Source organism: Gossypium raimondii, chromosome 9, assembly GCF_025698545.1.
Source record: "Gossypium raimondii isolate GPD5lz chromosome 9, ASM2569854v1, whole genome shotgun sequence".
NCBI classification, from domain to species: domain Eukaryota; kingdom Viridiplantae; phylum Streptophyta; class Magnoliopsida; order Malvales; family Malvaceae; genus Gossypium; species Gossypium raimondii.
The window spans coordinates 5098374-5120471 of NC_068573.1; the positions used below are offsets into that span (position 1 = coordinate 5098374).

At 31.3% G+C, this 22098-nt stretch overlaps 2 protein-coding genes across 4 annotated transcripts in view; both read left to right on the forward strand.

Moving 5' to 3' along the window:
* The window catches only part of LOC105798217 (probable leucine-rich repeat receptor-like protein kinase At1g35710), a 77680-nt gene that overhangs the window by 17651 nt on the left and 37931 nt on the right, over nucleotides 1–22098 (forward strand). The gene's annotated exons all lie outside the window — the stretch shown is intronic.
* LOC105797404 (probable leucine-rich repeat receptor-like protein kinase At1g35710) lies at nucleotides 6860–9864 on the forward strand. The gene is made up of 2 exons (XM_012627387.2): nucleotides 6860–9266; nucleotides 9368–9864. The coding sequence occupies exons 1-2, from the start codon at nucleotides 7043–7045 to the stop codon at nucleotides 9778–9780; spliced, it is 2637 nt and encodes an 878-aa protein (XP_012482841.1). The 5' UTR covers nucleotides 6860–7042; the 3' UTR covers nucleotides 9781–9864.

Consider the following 22098-nt stretch of genomic DNA (forward strand, 5'->3'; position numbering starts at 1 on the left):
TTAAACTATACACATATATATATAAATACATAACATATTAAAAAGTAAAAAACCTTGTTGAACTTTTTCGCCACTGTGTACGGTGGCTGTAAGGGCAATGCGTTAAGTAAATTCTGGCAAGACTACGTAAAAGGGAAGGAAGTTGAGAGAGAGTTGGGAGTTTTTTTTTAAAACAAGGGATGAAATGATTTTTTTTTTGTTAAAAAAAAGGTTATATAAGCCTGCAAAACGACGTCGTTTTGAGGCTGGCTTCAAGCGCCCAAAACGGCGCCGTTTTGCCTTAGACCCGCGCGGTGACCCGATCCTGAGGGGAGGATCCGCGTGTTTTCTTTAAAAGGGCTATTTGCGCGCGCGGTCCCTCCACGTTTGCAGCGCGTTGCAATTTGCCCCTCTTTCCTGCTTTTCTTTATTTTTAATTTAGCCGTATAGTTCTATCGTTGTTTCATTTTAGTCCTGCGTAAAGTGATGCGTTGGGAGGGATGGGATATTTCTTTTTTTGGTCCCCCTTCTTTCACGCGCATTCCAAATTAATCTTTTTCTTTATTTTATTCTGATTTCTCCCCTGGGACTTTGTTTTGCTTTCAATCTAATCCTTTATTATTATTATTATTATTATTATTATTATTATTATTATTATTATTATTATTATTGTTATTGCATTTATTATTATTACTTTCCTTATTATTATTATTTACCCACTTATACCATTTTTAGATTTTGTTATATATATTCATACTAACATTTATATATATATATCTACATCTTTAATTTTTATATATGTACGTACTTATATTTTATATACTTTAATATATATATACTTACTTATATATTATTTGTATTTTATACTTTATATATGTATACCCACATATTTTAAATATACATACTTATTTTTAAGGCTTTATAATTTATATATATACATAGATATACATACATAAATAATGTATTTTTGTAATTCATATTGTTCTCGATTGTTTTATTTGATATTTATTTATTTTCTTATCATTATTTTTATGAAATGCTTTAGTTCTTTTTATTTACTCATTATTTCATGTATAATTGTTTTTTATGTGCCCCTTTTATTGTTTTGCTCGTGATTATTTTACTTACATTATCATCATCATTTCATTACACCCATTTTTTTAGATTTCAAAAAAGAAATTTTAAAAATGTAAGTAATACTCGGTATTTGGGATCTTCGAGAGAATTGAGCCCTAACGTATTGGGTTTCGATTTTCTTTGTTGAACCTAAATAATTGAGATTACTCTTTTAAAAAAATGATAAAAAGCTCGTTATCAAGAATTCAATACGTTGTATCCTAACGCATTGGATGTGACACGTTGTTTTCTCGAGACGAGGATTTTCGAAATAAATGCAATATTCAATGTTTAATATTTTGAGAAATTGTGCCCTAACGTATTGGGTTGCGATTTCTTCATTTGATTTAAACAATTGAATATTCTTTTAAACTTTATTACACGATTTTTTTAAATTCAAGTTTTAAACAATATCGGGAATTAAAAAAGGATCGTGTCCTAACTTACTGGTCGTGATCCCTTTTTAAATCCAAGATAATTAAATATCTTTTAAATAAGTATTTTTTATTCGCGTATCGGGAATTCGAGACATTGTGTCCTAACTTACTGGATATGATTCTCTTTCTCGAATAACGTGAAATATCCCCTTTTTTCTTGAAAATTTTCAACGTTTTAATAAAATGATCGTATTTTTAAAATTCTCCAAAGTTCTCAATTTTCGACATTAAGACATTAAGTAATCAACTAGGTACCAATTTTGGGCGTATCGAGGGTGCTAATCCTTCCTCGTGCGTAACCGACTCCCGAACCCATTTTTCTGAATTTCGTGGACCAAACTTGTTGTTTTAATAAAATCAAACCGTTTATTAAAAACAACCACTTTTCGAGGTGATCCAATCACACCTCATAAAAAAGGATTGGTGGCGACTCCCGTTTCATTTTTCAAAACCCAAGTCGACCCCGTTTTTAATCCAAAAAATAGTGTCAACAGCTTTTATAATATAACATTGAAATTTTCAAAATCATGCACTTTTGGGTCCGAATTAAACTTTTTTTTTTTTAATTTCCAAACAATTGCAAAGAAAATTCATGAAATTAAGTTGTTTTCAAATAATTAATTCACATTGGAATTTTCAAATAAGATGTCACATTAATAATATTTCAATCATTAAAATATTATATAAGACATTTTGCCGTACAATAAAATATGAAAATACTAAAACTTAATCCAGTTTAACCTGCTCAAGGAAATGACTCTAACACTGAGCTAATTCAATTAAGCCTCTGAAATTAGCTTAACTTCATAAAATTTCTTTGCAATTTTTGGATATATATATATATATATATATATATATATATATATATATATATATATATATATATATATATAAAAGAAAAGAAAACAAGTTGATTGGATCATATTATTTTCCGTGAGAAATTAAAATACCAGCCAACATGCATGCATTTATTTTGTAGAAAATTAAAACCATAAAAAAAACAAAAGCAAAGATTCAACCCTTTTATTATAGCATTTGTTAGGTTCGATTCGAAAAAATTAAAAATATTCAAATTTCAGGTTAATCGAATAAAGTGTTAATTAAATATTATATAAGACATTTTGCCTTATACAAGAAAATATGAAAATACTAAAACTTAATACAGTTTAATCATTCTAAAGTTTCTAATTTTGTTTAAAAGAATTTTCAAATATATATGATTTTAAATTTATATGTTCTAACATGAAATTCATTATATTGTAGCAAGATTTTAATATAATATGTTTAATTTTTTTAATTTAACTCAAACAATTTCACTCGATTCGGCTCGACTCGAATTTTATTTCACTCGACTCAATTTGGAAAAAGTTCCAAATTGAGTTAAGATAATAAAATAAAACTCCTCAACTCGATTAACTCGAAATTGTTTTACTCGATTTGATCCAACACACACCCCTAGCAATTGCATCATTGATACTTATAACAACATAAAAATCTATACTCATCTTTTCTAATCAATATGCAGGCACGAAATGGAAATTTCCATGAAAAAGAAGTATCGCGTATGAAAAAGTAAGTTCCATGACATCGGCTGAAGCAATAACAACAATTGCAAAAAGATATTGACTCCATCAGCTTGGAAACTATAACGTATTTGCTACGACTGGATTTTTTTTCGTGTGTCACCCGTTAGGCTTTCAATTATGTAATAAATATAATCTATTTCAATTAAAAATTGAGTATAATTTGGTAATTCATTATGAATCCAAATTATTTGCAAAGTTAAAATTAATTTTTTTTTCGACAAAAATTTTTGGTGTGTAGTATTTATGTGTAATTCAATCTTCTCATCATATAATCCGAATAAGCTAAAAGGTATAGCATGGTGTCTACCTTTGCTTATCCATGTCAGACTTGCAACTCCTTGTATTAACCCTGATTATCGGCCTTCACTAAAGACTTATAGTTATACAAGTCAAGAGCAAAAAAGATATGTCCCCTAATATCACTTGGGGTGATGAGTCCTTTCTGAACCATTTCATCACCTCTGTATGTCATACCATACCTAAAACATTCTACTTTAAACACCTATCAATGCGAATCCATTTGGTGATGAATCAAAGTATGACGGTCAACATACAAGGAGAGTTTGTGTCTTTAAGTCTAAGGATCATTTACACTACCAATACATGGGAGTATTTCTATAAACATTTGAGTAAAATACCAAATCGAACTCTCATAATAGGCCAAGTTATATTTTATAATTTTTTCCAACTTTTTAAAAATCATTAATATTTTATTTTTTGTATTTGTAATAAAATATTTTTTATAATTTTTTATAACTTTTACATTTTTAAAAATATTTTAATAACTTGAACATCAGCATACTTCCACGCAGCATGTCACATGTCAACTTGCCATAGCTTCCGTCAACTAATCAACAACCAATATTGATAAAATCAGTCAACCACAATTTTCGTTAACAAAAAGAGCCAATTTATTTTTATTTTTTCCATTGAATGCTCAATTGGGTCTTGTTTTCTATTATGAGCTTAATTAATTTTTTAACTTTTTATTAAGATGTTTTTCCTTTAACCTTATATTAATATTCATTACTTTATTAAAAAAATTATTTTTAGATAATTTTTCTAACCGAAATGATATCGAATTAATTAAGTAACACAAATTTAATAAAATATATTAGATAAACATATATATAAATTCATTAAAATCTGTCAATAGTGAAAACACCATTAATTTATCTGAAGTCTCTACTTTTGGGATCTTAATGGGGGAGAAATTTCTTAGATAGAAACTGAAGACGACATTTAAAGTAAATGCCACGTTAAAAGCTTAGTTCTTAGGAAAATAAATTCCATCACGACTGAACCAAAAATTCCCTTGTGTCATAATCTTTTGTGGAAAATTAGGCACTTAGTGGAAAAGTATATCCACAAAATGATAGAAAAAGGCTTTGGGCCACAATTAAATCAACATCTTTAAATTGTTAAACCAAATTAAAGATGGAATCGTCGTTGTCATGGGATCCACACGGGGTGTTCCAGTTTTACGTATAATGATTTCCAATGTTTTTTGCATGAAACTTTTGATTCAATGAGAAAGGAAATATTTTCAAAATCATGCAGTTTCGGGTTCTAATTAAGCTTATTTTTTTCCAAGCAATTGCAAAGATTTGTTTCGACAACAAATAATAATCGGATAAAAATGTAATTATTAAATAGTAATTACAAAAGATTTATAATTACAAAATTAGATCGTAATTTCCTATATCATATTTCGTACTACAAATTGTAAATTATAATTTATAATTACATAGTTACTTAATATATTTTAAAAAATATTAATTACTATAATAAATAATCAGTAAAATTAAAAATTTCTAAACAAGTAACAAAAATTAAAATAAAATCATCATATTTAATATGTTAGTCCAAGAAAATAATCGATATTATGATTACTAATAAAATAACAAGAAAAATTATTTATGTTAGGTTATAACATTTTTTTTGAACAATGAGATTTGAACCTAAGCTATTCCTTGGAAAGGTGAATACTCAACCAATAGGCCACAACTTAAAGTTTTTAGATTATAACCATTTTATAATTCATGAATTAGGTTAAAATAGTATAAAATTTATAATATATAACAATTATAAAAAAATTACAAAGTGTCTAACAACTTCCAAAACACTTCTTATAAATAATATATTTTTATCTTAAATTTTTTTTTAAATAAGTCATGGCAAAAAATTATAATTGTTTTATAATTATATTATTTTCTATAACATATAGTATGGACACATAAATAAGTTATATTTAAATTTTCTGACCATAACTTTTTATAAATAAGTATGTAGTAATACTTTTATAAAACATAAATTATTTTATAATATACTTTTGGCTATAACTTTAGAAACTTTTTAGTATTTAAATAATATAATTTTGTCGTAACTTTATAAAATATCAAAAAATATAATATAATTTTTAGAATTTATAATACGATTTTAAAATTTTTATTCATAATTATCCCAAACATGCATACGTATTTATGTTTATAATATAATTTTGGTTTAACTACGAAGGAAGATATTTCAAAATCATATATACTTTGGGGTCCAAGTTAAACTGATCTTTATTTTATTTTATTTCAAAACAATTGCAAAGAAAATTCATGAAATTAAGTTGTTTTCAAATAATTAATTCACATTGGAATTTTCAAATAAGATATCACATTAATAGTATTTCAATCATTAAAATATTATATAACACATTTTGCCATCCAATAAAATATGAAAATACTAAAGCTTAATCCAGTTTAATCTGCTCAAGGAAATGACTCTAACACTAAGCTAATTCAAATAAGCCTCTGAAATTAGCTTAACTTCATAAAATTTCTTTGCAATTTTTGGATATAAATATATATATAAAAGAAAAAGAAAACAAGTTGATTGGATCATATTATTTTCCGTGAGAGATTAAAATACCAGCCAACATGCATGCATTTATTTTGTAGAAAATAAAACCATATAAAACAAAAATCAAAGATTCAACTATTTTATTATAGCATTTGTTAGGCTAACAAAACTTAATTCGATTCAAAAAATTTAAAATATTCAAATTTTAAGTTAATTGAATAAAGTTATTCAAGTTATTAAATATTCTTTTGATCCTTATCAATTTTGAAAATTGATAAACTGGTACAAAAATTAGAAATAAAATAAAATAAAATAAATTTTAATTTTCAAAATTCCCTTGAGTCATAATTAGCCACTTATTAAAAAAAATAATAGAAAAGGCTTGGGGCCACAATTAAACACGGAATCGTCTTTGTCAAGGCTTGGGGCCATAATTAGGCACTTAGTACACCTGCACCATGTACAAGGTGTTCCAATTTTACGACTAATGAAGTTCCAACGCTTTCTAAATGAAAATTTTGATTCAACGACAAATGCAATTTTGGATTTAAATCATATCAGACATTTCCCTTCTACAATAAATTACAAGAACACCAAAATTTAATCTAGAGAAATGGCTCTGACACTAAATTAATTAATTAATATTCATTTCATGAATTTTCTTTATAGGTAGCGATGGACATCCTAATTTCAATAAAAAAAAATAACAATTAATCATCTTGTTTTGGTAAGAAAGTAAAATAGCAGCCAACATGCATGCATTTTTTTTCAGGAAAATTAAATTAAAACCAAGGAGGTATCATTATCAACAAATATGGACCATAAGAAGATTCATTCCTTTTATTATATATTCTTCTTACTAATAACATAGAAATTTCATTAAAAAGAAAGCACGACACATACGAAGTAAATTCCATTACATCGACTGAAGCAATGGTAACAACTGGCCCCTACAACAACTGCAACAAGACCTTGACTCCTATAATCAGTTGCCATAAATTCTTCAGTTTGGAAACTATAACATATATGCTACAACTGAACCTTTAGCAAACAATTAAGCTGAGGTAGTTAAACATGGCCTCATCCTCAACCTTTTCCATTATTTTAGGGATACTGCGGGCTACCATCTTTCTAATTTCCATTGCCAGAACTGTGACAGTAGCAGATCCATCGCCTTTGGCCTCCGAAGCCATAGCTATGGTAGAAAGTGGGTGGTGGAGTAAATATAGCAACAATGCTTCAGAACGTTGCCAGTGGCCAGGTATATCATGCAACACTGCTGGAAGCGTCATCCAGATTAACTTATCTTATGCGTTCATTATTGAGGTTGGAGATAGATTTGGGAAATTGAATTTCTCTTCATTTCAAAATCTTGTCCTTCTTGATCTTAGTCATCGTCAACTTGGTGGAAAAATCCCGCATCAGATAGGTAATCTATCAGCATTGAAGCACCTTGACTTGTCCAGATGTGGTTTATCCGGTGAGTTACCTCCTTCTCTAGGAAACCTAACCCAATTAGAGTACCTTGACATTTCCTATAATGATAATATTAACGGTTCCATCCCTCCACAACTAGGGAATCTAGTGAACCTTGTCAGTTTAAATTTGAGTGGAACCAGTCTTAGTGGAAACATTCCACCGTTTCTTGGGCTATTGACCAACCTTAGGCATCTACTTTTGGCTAGGAATCAATTTGATGATGGTAATAATACAATCCCTCAAAATTTGTGGAATTTGAGGGGTCTTGAGACTTTGAGCCTAAGTGGTCGTGGAATTGTTGGTCCAATCCCTTCTGCTTTGGGTCAATTATTAAATCTCAAATATTTAAGTCTCTCGGGAAACAAAATTAATGGATCTATCCCATTTGAAGTTGGATTTCTATCAAACTTGATATATTTGTATCTCTACAACAACAAACTGGTTGGTTCAATACCTTTTTCCTTGTACCAATTAACCAATTTGGAAACTTTGTACCTTGATAATAATCAACTTGAAGGTTCCATCCCTCAGAATATCGAAAAGTTGAAGAACATCAACTTTTTAACCATCACTAATAATAGTTTTACTGGTCATATTCCCCTGGCTTTGTGTCGTTTGACAAAATTGGAATCTATTTACCTTGATAAAAATCAAATCAGTGGTTCAATCCCTTCTTGTCTTGGTAAGTTGTTCAACTTGCGCATATTGGATCTTGATTCAAATCTATTAGAAGGTCTTATTCCCGAAGAGATAGGGAATTTAGCAAATTTAACTTCCTTAAGCCTCTCCCAAAACAAGCTGAGTGGTTCAATCCCATCTTGTATTGGTAATTTATCCAATTTGGATACCTTAGGACTTGATTCAAATCTATTAAAAGGTCCTATCCCTGAAGAAATTGGTAGGCTTTTTCACCTATCAAATTTAAACCTCAGCTTCAACCAACTCTCAGGTAGTGTCCCTATCTTGTCTGCCACTAAGCTTCGCATTATCGATGCTGGAAATAATTGTAACAAGATTTCTCCCGATCCATTTGAAGGCAATAATCGTCTATCACCCTATATGTGTCCTTCTCCAGTAACCAACAAAGCCAACAGCAGTACAGTTCTTTACTATATCAAAATATTCCTCCCTATTGCCATCTTCTTCACATTCTCCATTTTGGGATATTTTCTATTCTCACGATTTAAGCTCAAGAATAACCGTGTCGGTGTACAACAGACGAAGAATGGGGATTTGTGTTCCATATGGAACTATGATGGAAAGATAGCATACGAGGATATTGTTGCAGCAACAGAGGATTTCGACTTTCGATACTGTATAGGAGTTGGTGGTTATGGAAGTGTTTACAGAGCACAACTACCTTGTGGTAAAGTAGTTGCCTTGAAGAAACTTCATCGTTTAGAAGCTGAAAATCCAGCCTTTGACAAGAGCTTCAGGAATGAGATCAAGTTTCTAACAGAAATACGACATCGAAGCATCGTAAAGCTTCATGGGTTTTGTCTACACCGACGGTCCATGTTTTTGATCTATGAGTACATGGAAAAAGGGAGTTTGTTCTGCAACCTAAGAGATGAAGTGGAAGCTGTGGAACTGGATTGGACAAAAAGAGTGGAGATCATCAAGGGCATAGCGCATGCTTTGTCTTACTTGCACTATGATTGCTGCCCTCCAATAGTTCATCGAGACATATCGAGTAACAATGTTCTTTTAAACTCGAGCTTTGAGGCCTTTGTAGCTGACTTTGGGACTGCTAAAATGTTGGATCTGGAATCATCCAATCAGACCATGATTGTGGGCACATGTGGTTATGTAGCTCCAGGTGATTTTTCTTTGCTTCGATTGATGACATTTTCTTCGGAATTTATAAAATTAATTGAACATATAAATGATTTTCTTTTTTATCTGGTATTTCGTATGCAGAACTTGCATATACGTTGGTTGTCAACGAAAAATGTGATGCCTATAGTTTTGGAGTGGTGGCACTGGAAACGTTAATGGGAAAGCATCCTGAAGAATTGTTATCATGGTTGTCATCACCAACTTCTTTGGTAAATATGAGGCTGATTGATGTGTTAGACAACCGTTTACCACTTCCGACAAGTCAATTAGTTGCACAAAATCTTGTTCGCATTGCTACTTTGGCATTTGCTTGCTTAAATCCACAACCCAAATCTCGACCAACGATGAAAGAAGTGTGCGAAGAGTTTCTTTGTGTCCAAACATCCTTGGGAATTCCCCTTCGAATGATCTCTTTGTTACAACTTGTGAACCGTAAAATGCATATTGGAGATAGAACTGAAACTTGTAATGTTCATGCACTTGTTCTTGATTAGATATTGTTTATCAAGCTTTGATGATTTGTTTGTAAACCATATCCTATGTTCTATATGATGGAATGAATTGCAATGTTCAATAAACTTGTTTATTCGATTGCTTTACGAAACATAAATCCCACAATTTGATATAAATATTCAAACACCATCCTAATAGTTTCCTTCCATTTCGCGCTTTTTTCAAGTATGATAGAACAACTCAAAATATAAATCAAATATAAGTAAACTAATTGTGAATTAAAGCAAAAAAAAAAAAAAAATCAAATTTATAAATACAATGTTTCTTTCATCAATCTGCATAAAGGTTAAATGGTTCAGAAGAAAGCTTTCTAAAAAAGACTACACTAAAATGACCAAACCATTTTGGAAAGAGGGAACGATGCTTAGGGGTAATTTTTTTTAAAGCAAAGGCCACTAAAGACTAGTCATTCGACTATTGAAAAAACTTCATTAATGCTTAGGGGTAAGGTCTTTTAATTTTTTTTTACAGTATCTATAATAATTCAATTTGATTTAGTTTTTTATTTTTATATTAATTTTAAGTTTAGAGTTTTGGACTTATTTTAATAAAACGAACTTTATTTTATGATTTTTGGATATTATTTGATAAACTTCCATTTATTTTATGACTTTTATATAAGGCTTAGAATTTCCAGTCCTTCGGTGACAGGGTTCAAAAATAAAGCACAAAGAAGTATTTATAAAGTGAAACTATGAAGGAAACAGAGTAGTCACCAGGGATAATAATATAATATAATCATCTCTTCCAACTTTGGCTTCGGTATAAATGATCTTTCATTCCACCAGCAAGCCATGTCTCTTGGGCTATATCAGATGAAATTTCGTAGAAATCAGGGTTGTATTTCATCACTACTAGACTCTCTTTCACCTTCCTGTTTTCTTCTTCCATTAAAGACCTCAAATTTTTTCTTTTTCCCTCGTCTTTCCTCTTGCACTCTTGTTTGTCTCCTTGATCTTCCTCGTCCTCTTCGACCCTGTTAGCTTCTGTTAGTACAATACTCCGGTAAGGAAAATCTCGAACACACGATCGAAACTCGAAAAGAAAAAGAAGAAATAGGACAAGGCTCCAAGGTGTGTATCAAGCCACTATCTTTAAGGTTATAGTGCAAATGAGTTCCAAACAAATTAACCTCGAGGATATAATGAAGCCAATGACTATTTTCGTTTTGCACTGACGAGAATAGTCCACTAAGCACTGAGCAATGTATAACAAAAACCTTAATTTCTACAAAGGATTTCTGCAGTAATACTTTATAGAATAATCTAATAATATTAGAAAATGAAGGAAGAAAAGAAAGAATATTAGAGTTTGTTGATGTTTTTCCAAATGAAATCCCATTCCTATTTATAAGAATTTTCATGTCTCTTCATAGAGACATCTTTCAATAGGTGTCTTTATGAATAAATAAATAATATTAATTATTCATTTAATTTTGTAACTATTCAAATAATATTTTTGAATAGTTATAATTCTTTAAAAAATCAAATGATATAACTTTTGACCAATGACCAAAAGATTTATCTTTTGATTAATTACACCATTCATTTATAGTTATTGGGATACTATAAATATTTGAAAATGTTCCAACAATCTCCCCCCATTTTCAAAATATTTAGATTTTGATATTCTTGGAAATCAATTTGCATAAATAAAGGTGTCTTACGATTGAACCTTCACTTAGTGAAAACATGTTAAAGTTAATCGAAATTGCATGGTAGACTAAGCTTTGAACCAACTATTCCATTTGATTAACTGAACACATCTCACACAATGATTTCAATATCAGTCAATGCATAGTATCTAGGGACACTATTATGGCCATGTGCTATGTCCTCTTTTCATGAGTGCTGTCAGAGCCAAGCCCTTAAGCTCCTAGAAATGGCCACACTTCCACTCACATAGGTAGATCCCATCAAAAGTGTTCCCATAATTAAAACACTCTAACATATCTATGTTATGGGTCCATTAAGAGTATATTACTCATCCTTCCCTTATCATTATGGGTACCTAGCACTTTAATCTTAGGATGAATTTATTTATAGTGCTAACAATCACATACTAATGATGTACTTTGTCTCATTGAACTCAAGACTTGACGTTATACCAAGCGTTGAGTCGAGTTTCCATCATGGGTGACTCTAATTAATAAGCTTGAGTCCCATCCCTTTTGAGGTCCTTTTTACTGCATCTCTAGCAAGACTTTTGGTCAAAGGATCTGCCAAATTTTCACTTGACCTCACATAATTAATAGTGATCACTCCATCAGAGATTAATTGTCAGACATAACTATGTCTAGATTAATTGTCAGACATAACTATGTCTTAATCCAATGTGTCTAGACTTTCCATTATATACTTGGCTATATGCCTTTGCTAGAGTAGCCTCACTATCACAACGGATAGAAATAGGTGAAATTGACTTTGGCCATAAAGGTACATCATAAAGCAAATTTCTTAACCATTCTGCTTCTTTAGATGCAGCAGCTAATGCAATAAATTCTGCTGCCATGGTGGAATCAGTAATACATGTTTGTTTCTTGGAACCCCAAGAAATAACTCCACCAAGAATGAAGATCCATCCACTAGTAGATGCATGATCTTCCAAACTTGTAATCCAACTAGCATCCGAATACCCTTCTAAAACTGGAGGATATCCATTATAATACAATCCATAGTTAATAGTTTTCTTTAAGTACCTGAGTACTCTATTCAAAGCTTGCCAATGCAAACTACTTGGATTACTTGTGTACCTACTCAATTTTCCAACAGCATATGCAATATCTGGTCTTGTACAAGTCATTATATACATAAGACAGCCAATTAGACTTGCATATTTCAATTGATCAATTTTCCTACCAGCATTAGATACTAATTTTAATTGAGGATCCATGGGTGTAGATCTTTGGTATCTGATTGAAAAGATCAAACTTTTTAAGCACATTTTCAATATAATGTGATTGTGATAAAGCTATAGTGCTTTCGTCTCGGGTTATTTTGATCCCAAGAATAACATCTGCTACACCCATATCCTTCATAGCAAAGTTGTTTGACAAGAATTTCTTTATGTTTTCTATTTGTTCCAAATCCGTGCCAAAAATAAGCATGTTATCTACATATAAGCAAATTATGACACCTTTTCCATTTTCAAATTTGCTATATATGCACTTATCGGATTCATTTATTTTATAGCCATTAGCTAAAACAACCTTGTCAAACTTTTGGTGCCATTGTTTTGGTGCTTGTTTAAGCCCATATAAAGATTTAACAAGCTTACGTACCTTATGCTCTTGTCCTGGAACAACAAATCCTTCCGGTTGCTCCATGTACACTGCCTCTTCCAATTCACCATTTAAAAATGCAGTTTTAACATCCATTTGGTGAACAACCAAATTATATATAGAGGTAAGTGATATTAAGAGTCTAATTGTAGCAATTCTTGCTACTATAGCATAAGTATCAAAGTAATCAATACCTTGTCTTTGTGTAAAACCTTTTGCTACCAACCTTGCTTTAAATTTATCAATGGTTCCATCGACCTTCATTTTCTTTTTGAAGATCCATTTACAACCTATTGGTTTGGAACCTGGTGGAAGATCAACTAATGTCCAAGTTTGATTTCCCATTATTGAATCCATCTCATCATTTATTACTTCTTTCCAAAAGGAAGAGTCTTGAGATTTCACTGCCTCTTCAAATGTAATAGGATCAGATTCAATATTATAACAATAAGGTATCTTATTGCATATACTTTCACATTTTCCTTCTACAAGAAACATAATAAAATCTGGTCCAAAATCTTTGACCTTTTTAATCCTCTTTCTTCTTCTTAATTCTTGACAAGATTCATCATTATTATCAATTTGTTTCAATGGAATCTCATTCTCATTTGAAGAATGAATCAATTGTTGTGGTTGTAATTGTTTTGATATAGAATTAAATCTATTTTCATCAAAATAGCATCTATTGATTCAATAACAGTATTAATTGAAATTGAATCATTTGGTTCAATTACCATGAACCTATATGCCTTGCTATTATGTGCATAACCTATAAATATGCATTCAATTCCTCTTTTACCTAACTTTTTACGTTTAGGTGTTGGAACTTTTACAATAGCTCTACAACCCCAAACCTTCAAATAGTTAAGGTTTGGTTTCCTTTTCTTCCCTTGTTCATGGGGGTTATTTTAGTTTCCTTATTAGGAACTCTATTCAATATATGACAAGCTGTTAGAACAACTTCTCCCCAAAAACCTTGTCCAATACCTGAATATGATAACATTGAATTTACCATTTCATTCAAGACTCTATTTTTTCTTTCAGCTACACCATTTTGTTGTGGTGTGTAAGGGGCTGAAACTTGATGGACAATTCCAGTGAGTTCAAAATAACTTGGATTATAGTATTCTCCACCTCTATCCGATCTTAAGCACTTGATAAATGATTCACACTGAAGTTCAACTTCAGATTTATAAACTTTAAATTTATCAAACGCTTTATCTTTTGAATGCAATAAATATACATAACAATATCTAGAACAATCATCAATAAAAGTAACAAAATATTTCTTTCCACCTAATGTAGGAGTATTATGCAAGTCACATAAATCACTATGTTTCAAATCAAGCAATTTTGTTTTCCTTTTAACCTTAGGGAAAGGGTTTCTTGTAATTTTATTCAACATCCATGTATTGCATTTTTCAATATTATTATTAAAAGCAGAATTAGATCTAATTTATACATGTCATTCAATTTTCTATAATTCAAATGACCTAATCTATAATGCCACAAACAAAAAGATTCAACCATATAAGTAGAAATAGTATTTTTATTCTTATTAATAATATTGAGTTTGAACATTCTCTCATACATATACCCTTTCCCCACAAAAATTCCTCCCTTAGACAAAATAAACTTATCTGCCTCAAAAACAAGTTTGAAACCAAACTTATTCAACAGACTTCCAGACACTAAATTCTTCCTAATTTCTGGTACATAATATACATCATTTAAGGTTAAAACCTTTCCTCAAGTGAATTGTAGTTCAATAGACCCTTTGCCTTTGATTGCTGCAGTGGAAGAATTTCCCATGTACAAGACATTGTCATTTTCACATTGTGTGAACTTTGTGAACATGCTTTTGTCTTTGCACACATGTTTGGTTGCTCTAGTATCAATCCACCATGTATTATCATCTTGTGCCATATTAATTTCAGATATCATTGCAACGAACTTTTCGTTATTATCAGCCTTAGAAGATGATTTCTTCTTTAAAAATCGACATTCATTCTTGAAATGTCCCAGCTTTCGACAATGATAGCATGAGCCCTTTTGTTTCTTTTTGAACTTAGGTGCTCTATCAGTCTGATTGAACTTTCTCTTGAATGGTTTAGTAGTATGTACTTCCTCCGTAACATGTACTTTGGCATTTTCAGAATTCAGGTTCTGATCTTGTTTTCGATACTCTTCTTCAATACGAAGATGATTTGCCAAAGCCTCAAGAGATATTTCCTCTTTCTTATGTTTTAGGCTTCTTTTAAAGTCTTTCTAAGATGGATGAAGTTTGTCTATTATGGAGGATACCATAATCATTTCATCCATTTTCATATCATATTGCTTAAATTGATTCAGTATCTTTTCAATATCACGAAATTGTTCCATAACAGAACGACCATCAACCATTTGATAATTATTGAAACGACTGACAAGAAATTTCTTACTTGTAACATCTTCGGTCATGTATCTTGCCTCCAATTTGTCCCATAATTCTTTAGCGGTGACCTCATTTTGGTAGGTGTCGAACAAACCATCAGATAAACCATTCAATATGTGGCCCATACACATGTAGTCAGCATTGTCCCATTTTTGTCTTTCTCGGGTTGCAGCAACAGATTTGTTTTCATTCTCTTCAGGTCTTGGAGTATCCAAAACATAAGCAATCTTCAAAGTTGATAACAAGAAATGTATCTTTTTCTGCCATCGTCAAAAATTGCCACCATCAAAACGATCAAGTTTAACAAAGTTGGAAGCCAACTCCCTTAGTGTTCCACTTTCATGTGTTGTGGTAGTCATCATGAATTATAACCTTAAAATTGTTAGTACAATACTCCGGTAAGGAAAATCTCGAACACACGATCGAAACTCGAAAAGAAAAAGAAGAAATAGGACAAGGCTCCAAGGCGTGTATCAAGCCACTATCTTTAAGGTTATATTCGCCCCCACTTAACTTCAGTGAGCAAATGAGTTCCAAGCAAATTAACCTCGAGGATACAATGAAGCCAATGACTATTTTCGTTTTGCACTGACGAGAATAGTCCACTAAGCACTGAGCAATGTATAACAAAAACCTCAATTTCTACAAAGGATTTCTGTAGTAATACTTTATAGAATAATCTAATAATATTAGAAAATGAAGGAAGAAAAGAAAGAATATTAGAGTTTGTTGATGTTTTTCCAAATGAAATCCCATTCCTATTTATAGGAATTTTCATGTCTCTTCATAGAGACATCTTTCAATAGGTGTCTTTATGAATAAATAAATAATATTAATTATTCATTTAATTTTGTAACTATTCAAATAATATTTTTTGAATAGTTATAATTCTTTTTTAAAAAATCAAATGATATAACTTTTGACCAATGACCAAAAGATTTATCTTTTGATTAATTACACCCATTCATTTATAGTTATTGGGATACTATAAATATTTGAAAATGTTCCAACAGTTTCTTCTAACCAGCTCTTAGCAAGAGCGGATCGACAATGCATAAGCAAGAGATCATTTGCAGGTGGGACTGCAACAGCTTGATCATCAATATGATCGAGGGAGCATTTACCAGCAATCACAATTCTTAATATCAATCTCCAAGTCTGAGAAGATTGCATATTTAAAAAACCTAACTGTCTGCTTAAAGGTCTAAAGTCAAATGCTGAGTTGGTTATAACATATAATTAAGTAATGAAACCTGCATTTATAATTTATTGAAGGAATCAGGCTGCCACAATATCTATAAATGATTAAGTTGAAACTGTACAAATTATATTAAAAATAAGATGATCATTACAAAAAATTAAAAAAAGAAAGTCCTTTTCACCGGCAATAACATGTAATTAAGTAAACCATGTATTTTTTTATTTCTTAATCTTAGCCTGAACTTCCGTTTGCTTGCCAATATTTCTAGAAAATAATTTACTTTCTGGAAATGATTTACTCTTTTGTTGTTTGGATGAATCTGTGTAAAATATTTTCTGTTGTTTGGCAGATTTCCTGAAAATATTTCAGAAAAACTGTTTTAAATGAAACATACATTTGAGAATTTAATTGGTTTTATTTTAATCTATCAATAAATTTGTATTTTACATTATTTTTACATATATTTCAACCACAATATCATTTCTCACCTCATTCTTATTTATTTATTTTTAATTTAATTATAAGGACAAAATTCTATTTTTCATTGTTTTTTCGTTTTACACTTTTGATTTTCAAACGTTCAAGTTTTGAATAGAAAAATAAATATCCATTTAATAATTATATTTGAGTGTGATTATACATGATTGGTAACTTGTAAATACACTATTTTTAGTTCTTTCACTTTACCCATAATTATTTTTAAAATAATTTTATAAATATATTTTTAATATAAAATATATTCATTCGGGAGTCTTACCTTATAATATCCACATACATGTTATGGCTTAGGTTTGGATAATATTAGACTTGGATTAAGAGGAACGATAGAAGAAATTGATGTTGTCAAGTTGCACCATAGAAGCTATTACATTCTCCTCCAATGTAAACAAACCAAAAACTACTTTCTATTGTTATACATATAGGCACAACTCCGCATATATGAATTATCTACCAAATACTCACGAAAGGCTTTTAAGAACCAAAATTACATAGTAAATATGTCTTCATGAGACTGTTGTATTTCTTTAAAAACCAAAAGAACTATAAGTGAAGGTAAAATAGTTTATTGTCTCAACTCTCTATATCCCCATACCTTATTGTGCAATGAATAAAGTACATCAAGTAGGGATTTATCCCTTGCTATAAATATATCGCACTGGTCTTTGCTTTATACAAATTTCTTAAAACACAACATTGAAATTTTAATATTTGGAACTCCTAAGCTACCTGAAATAATTGCAAGTTACCATGACTAAAGTGCATACATACACATATGAAATTTTCTCAAGCAATGATGAGATAATTAATTGCTAAAAATCTTTATTGATTTTGTGGAGAGACAATTAGATAAGTCATGACAGATTAATGATGGGACAAAAAGGTTTTCTGGACTTTTAAAGTTATGAATGCATCTATCAGGCTCAAGCATTTCCAACTTCTAATTTGTGGCTTACATCTCAAAGCAAAGAATGCAAAGCATCAGGCTTAAAGATCATAATATGCACAAAAAATGTAGTGGCCCTGCAAGGTCTGCATCATGTCATGCATGCATAGATATATTGCATTACTACAAGCAAATTTATAGCTTTATCGGTCTATAACACGGTAGCATAATTAGAAACTATCAAACATGTCAGAGCGTGCATGTCTGAATCGAAGTACAAAGGAAAAAATATACAGGTTTCTTCTCACTACAGTATAGTATAAACAAACTTCTATTGCCTGCAAAGGATGGAAGATGCTAACTCAAGCCTTACAACAGTGCATACATCACAAGATGCATGCAAGCCAATGGCACTTCAAGAGACATGAAACTTTACACAGTTAGAATATTCACATTTACCCCAAATGTTCAGACTTCAAACAATAGAAAATGGTAGACAAACTAGCTTTTATAGTGTCAAACATGATGTATTACAACAAAATATTCAAATTGTTCTACTCCGGTAAAAAGAAAGGTTAACACTTACACCATGTTTGGTTTGGTGTATTGGCTATGCCATTACACCTCTAATCGGTGGGCCCCACCTAATCACTCTCTAATCCGCCGTTTGGTTCAATGTATTGCTAATACGCGTGTAATCCATTACTTCCCTAATCGGTGAAAACCACCGATTTCTATTCCCCCTCTTTTGCCCAGATTAGGTACCGCTTCAGCAAACCCTCCCTGTTTTACCCTCCCCAATCCCCTTTGTTTCTCTTCTGTTCCTTCTACCTTCATCCGATTTGCTTCCTTGTTTCTTTGTTTTTCTTTTCTGTCGATTTGCTCCTAGTTTATTTTCTTTTCTTTTCTACCGATTTGCTCCCCCCGTTTCTTTTCGGTTTTCAGATTAAAAGAATCAGGCCATGTTTGGTTGGCACCCTCTTTATTCTTGGGAGAATATCAATGCCTTTGTTTGGTTGGTTCCCTCAAATGCGTAATAGGGATTCAGTGCTGAATGCTTTGAATGGCCATTCCGACCATGGCTGAATAGAAATAAAGAAAATTCTTCCCAAAATCTCTTTCACACTTTCTCTGCAAATGCGTTCAAAGTTGCTTCTTTTATCACAAAGATTACACTTTCAAAGTTAGCGATTTTTCTTTTCAAGTTTAATTTCGTTTGGTTTCTGTTCTTGCAATAATCAAATTTTGTTTAGAAGGGTTTTTGGTGATGGGTTTTCTTTAAATTTTTCTAAAAATATAAGCTACAACTCAACTCCCAAGTCTCTGTCTTTCGGGGGAGATAATGTTTCGTTCTCTTATGGGAAACCTATGGACTAGAATTAAATTGCTTGGAGTCAATCGTAATCACCATATCGATCTCTTCCTCTTAATCCTTGTTTTGCTGCTGGAGAGGACAAAAATAAACTACTTAATGGAGGAGATAACTCAAAATTTGATGAATTTATATTGTTTGTAATACTCACGCATATCTCTTTTGCAATATTTTTCATTCTTTAAGTTAGAGTTTTATTCCCAAATTTCTTATTGATAATCACTTAGTCTTCATTATTATATTTTACAGTATTTCAGATTTGTTTCAGGTTTGGAGATAAGGTGCAATAGATGAAAATTTATTAAGAAATATATGTTATAGTCCTTTGGAGCAGACAAGTTGATGTCCAGGCACTAGAGGGTCAAATGGAAACAGAAGTTATGGTAGCGGGCAGTATAGACGGCTCCGTCAGGTATAAATAGAGTTGAAAATAGATATAGATGTATCTGCATCCTCTTCCAAGTACAAGATGTCTCCGATTCCCTATTATTGTAGTATAAATTCAACTAGTTTTGGTGGATCTACAATTTATTAACTTGGGGCATTACTTGTTGGCATTTCTTTGTGTTTATCACATTTATTGGTGTCAAAATACAATATGCTGAAGTGTGTCATCTATTACTCTGTTCGGAGTAATAACCTTTAATTTGAAATGGTTGTGTCAGTTCTTCCAGTGTTCATGTATCAGGGTTGGGTGACCTAAACATGCCATACTTCTTGCAACTTGCTGTCAAGTGCGATTACAATTAGGTCTCCTTTCCAATTTTGTTGTGACATTGGAACCTCTACATGTCTTGCTCATCTTTTTGTTCTGCCAATGATCTGGTATTCTTTTTGGCGTTACCATCTAACATTACATATCCCTTCCTATTGTTGTATTGGAGCTATTACTTGTTGTGATGCCTGGTGCATTCTCCTCCCACTACAACACACATGCAGATGCACTTGTTCTTTCTCACTTCCATTTTCTCATTCCTTTATCTGTTACATTGTATTTCTAAGCATTTGTCTTGTTGATTTGTTATTTTCTACGGTTGCTATTATGACATATGTTTAGCTTCTTTCGATGGCATTGCAAAGGAACTTATCTTGTTTCGATGGCACATATATTTTATTAATTATTGGATAGGTGGAGTATTCAACGTGTTTATACCAATATTTTTGCAAAAACATACAACCATGACAGTATTTCATGTATGTGTCAACAACATATCTTGATCCAACTTACAATAGAATTCTAGTAATGATAACAATAAACTATCCACCAAATGAATTTTACAACTTTAACCTTAGAAAAAAGGGCATTATGTGCTATATAACAACAAGATAAACTCCATTACTTTTCGGTTTTCATGATCGTAAATGGCATAAAATCCGAACTTAATGGCATAAAACAATAGAACTACGTTCTATTAGCGTAAAGTAGATTATAAAAGAACATTCTACATACCATCACAAAATAACCCCAAAAGAACTCATATATTTCTCTCCCAACATCCCCAAAGAAATATTTGTTATAACTCTCGATGTGACATCAATAAGCATATGCGCTTTGAGAGTAATTATTGTTTAGGTTGGGTTTGAAGTTCTTTTACTTGTCTATTTTGTGTTTATTCGGATTTCTTTTAATGGTAATTGTTTATTTATCGCAAGCGAGTGTCGATATGTTATATTGATTCTTATTTAGGGTGGAGAGTTGAAGCTTTGAAACCGAAATGAATTAGCTTTTCCTTGAGCAGGACACCATGAAAGGCCATCTTATAACGGGAGTATGATGTTCACAAGCTCATGCACCTAGAGGAACCGACTTAAATTTTCCTTTCACACGATTGGTCGCTCAAAGAAGACTAATTATGGGAACGGCAACAACTTGTTCGCTACAAAAAACAATTCAAAGATGAGGTAATTATAACCGATTGGTGGAAATGCATATATGTGAAAAATGAAAATCTTCATATCAAGCGTATTCGGTTTTCTTGTTGACCATTCACGGTTGCTCATTTGCTCAAAAATTCAAACCATTTTATTGGTTTTCACTTACTTACCACCGCAAATTCACCACTCTTGTTGAACATGAAGAGGGTGGTCGAGCGACAAAATTTCTTGCACTCGATAATTGCCTTCCGTATGCAAGTTCTTGTAGATATCTATCATAAGTTTTGACCATTTCGTTTAGGTTCTTTCTTTTGGTCTTTCTTTGGAAGCTAATTAATGAATTTCGCTTTCTCGATCTTTTAGATTGTTGATATTTAATATGATCCAGGACCTTATGAGGTTCAATACGATGAAGAATGGTGGCAATAATACGTAAATTGAACTGTCTTTCCTTTGACCTTCCGACGTGGAGACTTTGGGTGTGTGTATACATGACATTTTGTTTTGGCCATGCCACTCATCTCGCTCGCTCTCTCTTGGGTGGTTTTACAAGAACTAGTGAGTGACAAGCTGCTGTTCTAATATGTAGGAGAACACACTCGACATGCAAAAATCGATGTTCAAACTTTTGATGTTGTAAAACTATATAACATATGGATTATGATGTAGAATTTCATTTTCATCTAACCTTTTCTTAATATAAGTTAATTATGTTTATGCGAATATAATTCTCAAGTTATATTTTGATTTTAG